This window comes from Panthera uncia, chromosome A2 (assembly GCF_023721935.1).
Source record: "Panthera uncia isolate 11264 chromosome A2, Puncia_PCG_1.0, whole genome shotgun sequence".
NCBI classification, from domain to species: Eukaryota; Metazoa; Chordata; class Mammalia; order Carnivora; family Felidae; genus Panthera; species Panthera uncia.
The window spans coordinates 162,694,986-162,707,751 of NC_064816.1; the positions used below are offsets into that span (position 1 = coordinate 162,694,986).

The following is a 12,766-nucleotide window of genomic DNA, read 5'->3' on the forward strand; positions in this document are numbered from 1 at the left end:
GCTGCCCCTTGCACAGTGTGTTACCAGGCCTCACAGGGACACAGGAAGCCATGAGCACATTCACGAAGAATGAGGACAAGAACTAAAGAAAACCACCTTTATCTGCCAGGTGTGGTGCCTGCCCTCAATTAACGGTTTTCCCATTTTTTATCGTAGGAAAAGACATAGAACGTAAAATGTCCCATCTTAACCATTTTCAAGTGTACGGTTCAGAGGCGTTAAACACCTTCATCTTGTGCAACCATCACCACCACCATCTCCAGGACTCTCTTCATCTTGACAAACCCAAACTCTGTCCCATTAAACAACCGACCATCTTCCCCTCGCCCACACCCTGGTACACGCCCTTCTACTTCCTATCTCTATGAATGTAATCACACTAAGTACCTCATGTAAGCGGAATCCTACAGTATTTGTCTTTTTGTGACAGGCTTATTTCACATGGCATAATGTCCTTATGGTTCATCCACATTGTAGCATGTGTCAGAATTTCCTTGTAAGTTTTTTTATTTTTGGCTTTAGATGGTATTAGATAATTAGCTATATACTAAAGTCACCTGTTGATCTTTGTTTCAAGTTTTTATTTTAACCACCTGGTGCTCAGCGTGAAGGATTTCCTTTTTTTTTTTTTTAAAGCTGAATAATATTCCATTGCATGTACAGACCACATTTTCCTTATCTATTCACTCATCAACGAACATCTGGGTTGCTTCCACATTTTAGCTACTGCTGGTGTGAACATGGGTGTACAAATACTCTTTGAAACCTTGTTTTCAATTTTTTTGGGGTATAGACCCAGAAGTGGACCAAGTTCACACTGCTGGTGTGAACATGGGTGTACAAATACTCTTTGAAACCTTGTTTTCAATTTTTTTGGGGTATAGACCCAGAAGTGGAATTGCTGGGTCTTATGGTAATTTTATGTTTAATTTTTTGAGGAATAGCTATTCTGTTTCAACAGCAATTCACCATTTTACGTTCCCACCAACAGTGCACAAGGGGTCCCGTTTCTCCACATCCTCGCCAACACTTGCTGTCTTCTGTTGTTTGATAGCAGCCATCCTAATGGGTGTGAGGTAGTATCTCACTGTTTTGATTTGCATTTCCCTGATTATCAATGAGGGGAACATCTTTTCATGTGTTTATTGTCCATTTGTATATCTTCTTTGGAGAAATGTCTATTCAAGACCTTTGTCCACTTTTGAATTGGGTTGTTTTTGCTATTGTTGAATTTTAGAAGTTCTTTATATATTCTAGATCTTAATCCCTTATCAGATATGTGATTATACGGACGGCACTAATTCTACAGATTGCTTTTAGTGTTGATTTTTAATAATATTAAGTTTCCCAAATGAAGAACATGGGCTGCTTCCATTTACTTATGTTTTCTGTAATTTCTCACAGCAATGTTTTGTAGTTTTCTTTGTACAAGTCTTTTACCTTGTCAGGTTATTCCTAAGTATTCTTTTTGATTCTAGTGTAAATGAGATTTTTCTCTTGATTTTTTGGACTGTGCATGGTTAGTGTATAGAATGTAACCGATTTGTGTGTGTGTGCAGACTTTATATTCTGCTACTTTGCTAAATTTGTTTACTAATTCTAAAGAGGTTTTTTTTGTGAATCCTTAGGGTTTTCTACATGAAAGATCGTATCACCTGTGAACAGAGACAATTTTACTTCTTCCATTCCAACCTGGATGCCTTTTCTTTTTCTTCTTACCTAGTGGCTCTGGAAAGGACTTCCAGTGCCACGAAGCACTGAATGTGGACGCACCTGCTCCTGGTCTTGGAAGAAAAGCTTGGTCTTGCACCACTGAGGATGATGTTTGCTGTTGGGTTCTCACATATGCCTTTTATTACACTGAAGTGGTTTTCTTCTGTTCTCAGTTTGTTGAGTGTTTTTATTATGAAAGAATATGGAATTTTGTCAAATGCTTTTTCTACATTAACAGAGATGGTCATTCATTCTGTTAATGCGGTGCTTGGTTCATTTTCATATGTTGAACCATCCTTGCACCCTGGAAATAAATTCCACTTGGTCACAGTGTATAATTCTTTTAATATGTTGGTGAATTCACTTTGCTGGTATTTTGTTGAAGATTTTGACATCAACGTTCATAAAGGATATGGGTCTGTAGTTTTCTTGTAGTGTGTTCAATTTTTTAAAGTTTAACATACTTACAATTGGCAATTATCTAGGCTATTAGGAATTAAGATGCAGAAAATAAATAAATGTGGGTCTTTAACAGTTTAGTCAAAATCCACCAGGGGTGCCTGGGTGGCTCAGTCGGTTAAGCTTCCGACTTCGGCTCAGGTCATGATCTCACGGTTTGTGAGTTTGAGCCCCTCGTCGGGCTCTGTGTCGACAGCTCGGAGCCTGGATCCTGTTTCGGATTCTGTGTCTCCCTCTCTCTCTGCCCCTCCCCCGTTCACACTCTGTCTCTCCCTCAAAAATAAACAAAAAAATAAAATAAAAAAAAATCCACCAAACAGCAGGTAAGAAGAGTGCTCATTATAGCCTCCACTTTATGGGTCTAGCTAAGTAACATTATATGTCATTAACTATGACACAGATAAAAACTTACCTAATTTGAAGGTCCAAAATAATTTGCCTTTTGTCCACATTTTCAGTGTACACCTTCACACCATTGATCCTGAGTGGCTGAAACAAGAGGCAGCTTGTTTTAAAATGCAGGGAGGGTGAAAAATAAACCCAAATGGCAGAGAGATGAGAACAAGTTTAGCCCCACGCTACAGGAATTACAGTTCTGCATTCACAGTGTACTCGATGTTTCACTTTGGGCAACTTACGTAGCTTCCGTTTTTCCGTGTCCTCATCTGTGAAGTATGGGTCCTAGCGGCATCTATCTAACGAGGTTACCGCGAAATCAAAGGACGTAAGGAAATGCGCCTGGCACACAGTGAGTGCTTAGTCAAGCCCCACGGCCCCTTGTTTCTCCCAGTTTACTTTGATCCTTTCCCTCTACTCTGTCCTTACATGGTTTGAAACGTAACTTCCTTTCTGTTTTTTCTTCATGTCTTATAATTTTTCATTTCTTAGGATTTTCACCACAATGGAGCTTTTGAGTAAATGAAAAATACTGGCTGTAGGTATAATTTTAACACCTATTACCTGAGACAGAGACAGAATCACATGACTGTAAAAAGAAAAGGCAGATTGTAATAAATGTCATATTTCAAGGGCCCAGCTGTAACACCACTTCCAAACCTTCTCCCATTTTATCACATTGAGATCACTTCTAGGAAAGTTCTCAATCTCCCATTTGGGCATCAAACACTCAAGCTGAAGAAATACTTTAAGAGTACTACGCTTACTGAAGCAGCTTAGGTGCCCTAACATCTCACCCCTCAACTGGCTACAGGATTAAACTCTAAGTCTTTCCTACACTTCCTACTCTCTTGGGTTCCCGGCCTTTCCCCCAATGATATTGGCTCAAACATGTACAGACTGTTGAATTACAAAGAACATGGTTCAACCCGCTATGTTGATGAGTGAAAATGGGGTATAGGTGGCTTAGGATCCTTAGCTTAAATGTCCACATCAGGTAAGATTCCCTTAGTTTAGAGGTCTGCGTTGGGTGATAATCTCACAATCAGATTTAAAGTGCGTGTAATAGAAAATGAACATAATTCTCCCTAAAACAAACCCAGCTGGGACCAGAATTCTAACTCTCCACAAACACAGGCGTATTATCTGACATCAGGGGACTGTGAACCAGGGCCTGCAAGTTAAATTTAGCCTTTGGCTAAGAAAGGTTTTTACATTTTTAAAGGGTTATAAAAGAAGTTGGGGGGGGGGCGGGGAGAATATGCCTCAATGGCCCTTTACGAAAAAGTGTGCGATCCGATGCCTGCTTCAAGTTCACTTGGCACTCGACCGTGTAATCGTGCTTTCCTATCTGCTGTGACCCTTTCAGGTCAGAGACGGTGAAGTAAATACTGAAGGGAAGTGTTAATAAAGGTGTCCTGTGCAGGCACGTGTGCGCTCGAACAACAGGACTGAGCAGACCCCAGGCTTGTAACCTATTTGGAGACCTCACAGCCAAGAGGAAAAACAGCCCAGCACAACACAGTCGCCTGCAGTGGAGACCCCAGATGCTGAGTAACAGCAGGTAAGATGGAGAGTTCTCTGTATGCAGAAAATCACTTCTGATGGAGGAAGGTGACTGACAGCCTGGGAGTATAGGATGGGGATGAGCCTGGGGACACTGATAAACACAACGCAGCCACCAGGTCACCAGGTCAGACACTCCTTGGCCACATTTATCAAATCCCTGAGGGGCTGAAGCAAAGACATCTGACCTGCAGCATACGGTGACACTGTGCTCTCTGGCTCTACTGTATGTGCTCCAAATGTGTGTACGGCTGTGTGTGCGTGTGCGTGTGCGTGTGCGTGTGTGTGTTTAAAAATATTACTGAATTCTGAATTTTCATTAGGCATATAAAACAATGTTACCTTGGGAAGTACAACAGGAAAGTTATATGTCAATTACACCTCAATTAAAAAAATGTTACATTGAACTGTTAGTAATCATTGTAAACACTGACTTACAAAAATAAAAAGGAAGCTTGCCATGAGCAACTAATTTAGCTGTTGTCTTGAGGCTTTCACCAGAAGTAATATTAGGAATTAGGAGTTTTTCTTTGTATGATTCCAGTAACAAGATTTTTCTTTCCCTGCATCAATATAATTAATGTGATTCTATAAGCCTGGTGTTGGGAGTCCTTAATCGTTGTTTATAAAGATCTTGAGGGGGTAAACATGTTAAGCTTGTTGTCGATTATTAAACTTTTAGTATGAATTCATATATCAAACTCCCTTTCCAACTAGATAAATTGTGAAAAACTGTGCAAAGGTAATTCTGACAGAAGGATGTGCGGTAGAAAGAAACGCTGGAACTGAGAGAAACCAACCAAGGAAACCGAACTGGCCAAAGACCACAGTGGAAGAATGAGGGCAAGTGAGGACCTCACAAAAGACAAGGGAGGGCATCCCATGGGAGGCAGACCTGGGAGGAGCTGCAGAGACACCCTTCCAGAACTTCCCCAGGTTGCTTTCTAGAGCAATTTTCTCTAGAAGATAATTGGAAATAGCTTAATACATTTTTAAAAGTTTTCACAGCAACGTGGGGGCGCCTGGGTGGCAGAGTCGGTTAAGTGTTGGATTCTTGATCTCAGTTCAGGTCATGATCTCATGGTTCGTGGGTTTGAGCTCTGCGTCGGGCTCTGCACTGATGTTGCAGAGACTGCTTGGGATTCTGTCTCTCCTCCTTCTCTGACCTTCCCTGGCTTGTGCTTGCCCTCGCTCTCAAAATAAATAAATAAACTTTTAAGTGTTCATAGCACAAGAAAGAATACTTAAGAAGAAACTGACCTGCTGACCCACATCAACTTTTGTGAAACTAAAGGTGCTGAGGTGGGTGTTTGCTCCTCGCACAGCTGGCTCTATGGTTTCTCGAAACAACTTCTCTATAAACTGGCAAATAAAAGGCCACATGTGTTTTACGGTCTGTAAAGAAGAAAGAACTCATATCAAACAAGATGCTATAACACATAAATAATAATGTACTTAAGTCATCATGAAAAATTACACCCCTACAGTTTACCAGCATTTTTGAAAATTAAAAGGGGGTGTCTCCTTTTGGTATGCAAAATCAACATGATCTGAACTTCAAAAATGTACAACAATAAACTCCTGACCAACTAATATGTCTCAGGAATTAGTTATTCGGGTTAAGCATTCCATTTAATCATACCAGCACATTTAAAATTGCTATAAAAAAAAAATCAGAAAACCCTGTGGTTTCAACTTATTGCTAAAAACGTAAAACCGTATAGGGCTTAATAAAACATTAAAGAGTTTTCTTTAATGATGGACTAACTTTTGGTGCTATAAAAGAATCATTAATCTACATTAGTTTTTACTCTATAGTTCTAAGGATATATAAAATATAGGGAAAAAGGAGATCTACTTCAAAGTATGTGATCTTTAAAAATAACTTTTAAAATTATTAATCTATTATTAAATTTCTTGAGAATTATTTCCCTTTTCTTAATATTTTCAAAAATGTTGCCTATAATTATTATGAAATAGACTCGAGCACTAGCCAATCAGGAAAGTAGACACAAGGCCAAATACACAACTATGAATATATCATTAATTTTTTCATGTTAAAGACACAGTTTTCACTATTTAGGAATGTATCAGTTATGACTCAATTTTGGGGGGAGCGGAAGCCAACCAAGTCCAAATGAGCTCACACATCGTCAACATCCAAATTGCCAAAAAGGGAAAGATGGCCCCTCGCCCTCTAATCCCACGGACAATCTGGTATTCGGTATATTCTACTCTTACCTTATTTAGCCATTCTGCTCTCTCAGTGTCTGGAAAATGAACCTAAGAGAAACACACACACACATGACTTATTGACTCCCAACTGTTTATAAAATGTCACACAGGCTACTGAACACTCTTATTGTTCGCCTACTGTTCACGTAATGCGTCTTTACAACGCCCTGCTCTGAAGCGCGCACAACAGCTTCTGAGGAGACACTGAAATGTGTGACACTCCAGCTCTTTACATCCCAACAACACTTGGAGGCAGAAAAGTCTAATGACCACCAAGGCTACAGTCCCTTCTTTGAATCTGTGAGGCCCCACGGAGAGTGCACTGGAGTCCGGAACATCAGGGAGCGATTCCATGCCATCTCCTCTGTAAGACACGGGTTTCTCCCTGCCATCGCCGGCACTGCGATCAGTCCTCCAGACATCCAGACTCCCAGCCTTCGAGAACCCACCTCTCCCTCCTGCCTTCCTCTTTTGCCCCAAACCAGCCGGCAGATGCGTTTCCTCATTTGGCTCCTCTCACACTATCTCCCAAATGAATACTGATTACAGTCCTCCACGAGTAGGGCCTGTATACTGGAGAGAATGAGCACTTGCAGAGACAGAAATAAACCTATTTAGAAAAAAGGTGGAGAAGTATTTTCTTTGCCATTAAAATAAAACCCCCTTGCAAAGGAAGGCTAAAGCTGTTTTGGTAGGGAGTTCTCCTCTGAGAAACGCCATGTACTCACTCCCTCAAAGAAAGAAGAGCATACAGACCATACTAACATTCTGAAAATGGTATTTTTGGCTTAGATGTTCAATGGGTCACAAGCAGCTTTGTAAGGGTGACTGAGATGTGTTCAGAGAAATATTCTGATTTCTGGAACTGCCACGCTCACTTTCCTAAAGAAGACAGGCGCAGCAGTCAGTGAAACACAAACCCCGTACCCCACGCTATGGCTGAGAGGAGCTGGTCAGGGAATGTTCTGGTTGTGGGTGACAGGGGGAAAGATTCCCAAGAACGTGGTTCTCTGAGAACCAACCCCACCTGTCGTGCCTGGCCCTGAGGAATACATCACTGAATGGGGCCCAGCAGCAACTGGGTCCTCGTTGGAGGCCGTGGTCACTGCACTGTCCCCGCCACACTGTTCCACAGGAGAGGCCATGGCAGGTTCTCCCTGTTCCTCTGTGTCCACAGGCCGGAGCTGCCCACTCCTTCTCACCACAGATTCAATGCGCCTGGACCGTGACGGTGGGCTAGAAGGAACTGAAACAACAGTTTCTACATCAGTCAGCTTGAATCCATTCTGGGACCAAACCGAAGGGATGGCAACTTTCCAGAATTAAGAAAAAGGACGACGCTCAAGAAGAGAGATTTGGCAAAGAGAAGCGTTGGCAAAGGTTGCTTAAATCCAGACGACATGTTGCCTGGAGAGGCCTACCTGACCCGAGTGGAACTGTAGTACCAAAGGGACTATACTTTCCGCCAAGAACTAAGACATTTGGGGCTGGCTGGGGAGGGTTGCAAGGCTTGCTAGACTGGGACTAGGGAACACGTGTAACTCATCCGCAGGCTGTATTCTGCCATTTCTTCACATTATAGCAAAGTAGAGACCAGGAATGCAACAGGTGGCTGCCACTCCAGAGTACCAGGCCTTCAGGCAGGTCTTCAGCTGTGGTTCAACGTAGCAATTTCTTGTGAGGTTGCCTTCCCTTCTGCCCTTCCCCGCTGAAGCCAACCAGCCACACTGGCGACAGAAAGGACCGAAAAGCACGTGCTGAGCACCTATTTGGGGACAGCCAGAACTACTTCACTGTAGATGTGTTCCTCGTTCTAGATTTCTAAGTAAACGACACCATCATCAACACCCTCCGCAGGCCTGCCTCTTCTAGAGATGCTGTGACTGCCTCCGCCCGCTTCCCAGGGAGGCTTGGCCTGGTTTCCCAGCTAAACTGCGTGGGGCTACCAGAGCTAAGGACTCACACACAGGAGCCGCGTTTCAATTACCTCACTCGAGACCATAAACTCCTACACGTTTATCAAACAGCAGATCAAAGACTTGCCTCAAATCCTATTTTGCTTTCCAGAGACATCTGTTTCTATTTAGAAAATTACTGAAATTACTGTAAGTTCTTTGGGCTGTACTTTCATGTAAAATGTTATGTGAAGTGTAAAACCTCAATGTAGTGTTGGAATTAGTTTAAAATTCTTTATCATTCCACGCTCAATAGAAATAACAACTATCCACGACAAGACGATCCTTAGGACCACACGGGCTTATAAGTGACAGCGAGACGGGGATGCTACGATGTCAATGAGAGGGGTGTGCACAGGCGGTCCATGGCATCAGTTCTACGAAACTTGAACCGCTGCTCTGCTTCATAAAGAAATATTCCCAATGTCAAGTGTCCTTTGAAAACATTACAGCAAGATGAATTTAATCTGCTACTGGAGCATTCCTTTTACCTGTTTTCAGATCTTTTCTTTGCTCCCGAGTTTTACGAAGTGACAACACAAACTGTTCATTTATACCTCATCTCCAGTAAATAACTGCAACTCCATCTGTGAAAACAAGGCCCTTATCTGTTGTGGTCTTAGGCTGTGATGCCGACAATCAGCACCCACAACACACGTTGGAGCGCCCACCCTACCGAGAACACGGCAGGCTCGTGACAGGCTGGCACCAGCATCTCTATGCACAGATGGCCCATGTTCCTCAATAACCAAGACACAGACATCAGGTCCTGCCAGACACACCTGGGCCAGATGGGCCGCATCCTTTTTCCGTGAGCAGGCGGTAGGCAGCCAGTTCCTTTGTGCTAACTGGTAGAGAGTCCCCTTACAAAGCCTACAAATCTCAGAGAAACTGTTTCTCCGCAGTTTAGTGCAAAGGTTTTCCTACTACTCCTCAGGGGTAAAATGTGTTTATAGTGATTCTTACTTTTTTTACGATTCCTTAGTTTCTTTGAAAAACTCAATTCGTGCTAAGTTCTGAAACCCCATAAACAGGTATCCTAAGTACAATGCCTCACACAGAGAAAGCTTCGACTAATCTAGATTTTCTACCCACTTCAAAGATGAGGGCCTTGTCTGGGAGGCCACATGCACAAGGCTGAGTGCATGCAAATCTGCAGGCCACACTACCAGATTTTCAGAGTCCACAAAACCAAGAAGGTTAAGATCACAGAATGAGGTGGTCGATAAGAATAAGCTCCCTTCAAAGCCTTTCATATAAAAGGTTCAGAGGAGCAGGTGAAGGAAGGCAGGTGTTGAAGACCTGGTCCTTGGATGGCTGAGGTAACAAATCTCCCTCCAACTGGGTTTCCGGGAAATCTGTGAGGGCACCATCACTCTTCACTCAAACCCAAGTACACTCAAAGTAACTGCCAGGGCAGTATCATGTGCTGCTGTGTGCGTGGCAGGTTCTGTGCTAAGCTATCAACGTACGTTACCTGAGTTCATTCTTACAACAATCTACACACAGGAACCATTAACTTCCCCAATATACAGGATAGCTACTGACTGACTGGGGATAAAAAACCAGATGTGTCTGCCCCTGCTCCTGACTACTTTATTACTAAAGGATGTTGAAAGTGCTATGAAGACAGTTAATCCACAGAGTCTACTAAATTCTCAGCAGGACATACTCCAATCAAAGAGCAAAGCCGAAACCTCAGATTATATGCCTTAAATTGTATGAAGTACTGGGGCACCTGGGTGGCTTAGTCGGGGGAGCATCTGACTCTTGATTTCAGCTCGGTTCATGATCTTGCAGTGTGTGGACCAAGCTCCCTCTCTCTCTCTGACCCACCCCAACTTGTGCATGCGTCTGCATGTGCCCTCTCTCAAAATAAACTTTAAAAAAACTGTATGAAGTACTAAGTCAGAAGTAGAAAATTTTGTGTTTAATAGTGACCTACTCATCTAGACTCTAGAGGTCAAATACAGTACAAGTCCTGAAACAGCTGACAGCAAAGTTCAACAAGCATGATAGCAATTCACAATAAAGCACGATTACCAGACCCACTATTTCTAAAACTAAGAAGCGAGCAATTTAAAGACTGTTTCTATTTAATATTTGCATGGAAGAGCCACGACACTTAAGTAGTAATGATAAAATTTCATATACGTATATTTACCCTTGTGACCCAGCAATCCCATTTCTAAGCAGTTGATTAAATGGGATAAATGACTTCTGCGAAAAAAAAAAAAAAAAAAAAAAAAAAAAGTTCCAAAATGAAAACATGTGCCTTTTCTAACATTGTTTGATTTCTCTAAGTTCACTGGTATTTCTCAAATTAGGTCTGCCAATGTGCTAGCAAATTCCTATTCATTCTGTCACACTTAAAGCCAGAGTAATGCTATAAAGCTATTGTTTCTTTCTTGCAAACACACACCAGTCCCACAAATTGCCTACAGAATTTACATTTATGTAATAATAAAGCTTCTCTACTCACCATCATGCACCAGGACAGAAATACAGGTTGACTGGTGTGAATTCTGGTTTTGTTACTGCATTTCTGTCCCTGTGCTAGTCTTTAATATACTTGCACATGTATAGACTGTTCTTGTTGAAGAAGAGGCTGAATGCAGCAGCCGGTTTTTGAGCAGTTACTTCTGGCTCTGGCCTGAGCTAGGCATACGACACAGACTTAGACATACGACTGTCCTTGGGAAGCTCACAGCTGGTGGAGTGGACTGGTGTGGAAAGGTGTGACCACCAGTCCGTGAGAGAAGATCTGGGGCCAGGGAAGGATCTGATGCTGCCTGGAAGAGTCCACCAGAGATATGGGAAGAACACAGCATGTGACATGGGTTTGGACAAATTACTTGGGGTTTGCTATGCAAAGAAGAGCCTAGTCTAATCAAAAATAATGGCATACACAATTTACTCTTGCTGGATTTGAAGATGGACAGAATGGTAAATGCTGAAGCTGAAAAACCAGGTCAGGAACAGCCTGAAATATTTTCTATGCCATGCAAAGGAGTGTTGATTTTATTCTACAGGCAATGAATGGGTCAACGCTGGAATGGTCAGGAGAGAAATGATGGAAGATTAGCATTCGACGAAACACTTTTGCAGTGCCCACAACGTATTCTGGAACTATCAGAAACAGTAGGCAGAGAAACAGCCGCACAAATAAGCCCTCAATACCAGCGAGCTGGCTGACGCTGAACGTCAAGCCGTCTCCTTGTAGAAGAGTCATCCCAAGGCATTCAATCGTTGAGGTTTTTAATTTATGAGGGATTATTTCAAAGTGCCAAAAAAAATATATCAAAATTGAAGGAAGTCTGTTACTAAATTTTAATTCTATTTACTAAGTCAAAAATCTGCTTCTCACTAATACATATTCATAAACATTTGCTTATGTTCCACCAAACAGAATTTAAAGTAGCAAAAACATCGAAGATAAAAACTGGGATACATAGAGAAAATAGAAAACATATCCCTAAATCACAGAGGAACCCATGAACATGTATCATTTGGTTTCAAACCTTACCTTTGAACTTAAAAAAAAAAAAAAGCACAAAAAAGCCCTTAAATCTCCTTTATATAAGTCCAATTAAAAAATAAGTTTTCATATTTGTTATTTATATTGTCTCTACAAACTAGAAATAATCATTGTATGATTACTTAAGTTTTGATTATATTTAAAAGTTGACACTACCCAAGAAATCTTTTTAATCTTACCTTTAAAAAGAACAAAGGCATATTTTAGATTCTAATATAATGTTGATATTACCAAAGTTGTTTTGCTTAAAAAAAAATTAAACCAAATATACAAAGACAGAACATTAATTGTGTGCCAGGAACTCTACAGACAGCCACCGTGTCTAACCCTCACCACACTTAGAACAACGAGTGGCTCCATCTAACAGACCATGAAATAGACTCACAGAGGATGACTAATTTGTTCAAAAGCAGGGGAACAGGCCAGAGGGAAGAGACCCAGACTTGAAGGTTGGAAAGTCCTCCCTGTTACACAGGCTGAAGCATAAGGGATGCAGCTGGCTGGAACACACCTGAATTTTCTAATCAAATCATTTCCCCCATTTTTGAACATTAAAAACATAATATGGGCTAATGCTTGAAGTTAAATAAAAGGACTGTCTTTTTTCTTCAAACAGCACTCCCCTTGAAGACAACGTTAATACTTAGCACTTGTATGGGACTTTACTGCTCAATCCAATGTCCGAAGAGGACTGAGTACCTGCAACTCCACAAAAGTACACCAGCGTATGGGGAATCCTTTTAAATTCCACTTGCATTAGCAACACTGAAACATGAAGTATCTGTGCTGTTCACTCCTTCCTTTATTAAAAAAAAGTCTAGAATAAAAATCAATACCTAGGAAAGTATGAAGATACATATCTATTACACTGGAAACGTGACTGACTTAATATTTTTAAGTAATA

At 41.5% G+C, this 12,766-nt stretch overlaps 1 protein-coding gene across 6 annotated transcripts in view; it reads right to left on the minus strand.

Annotated features, from left to right (window-relative positions):
• Positions 1–12,766, minus strand: part of ESYT2 (extended synaptotagmin 2) — an 81,192-nt gene that overhangs the window by 47,211 nt on the left and 21,215 nt on the right. For 3 of the 6 annotated variants that reach the window (XM_049642213.1, XM_049642211.1, XM_049642212.1), the window contains exons 2-4: positions 6,376–6,417; positions 5,395–5,529; positions 2,585–2,661 (exon numbers count right to left, since the gene is read on the minus strand). In XM_049642213.1, coding sequence (XP_049498170.1) covers positions 2,585–2,661; positions 5,395–5,529; positions 6,376–6,417 — 254 coding nt within the window. The other 3 variants (XM_049642214.1, XM_049642215.1, XM_049642216.1) reach the window with 3 other exon arrangements.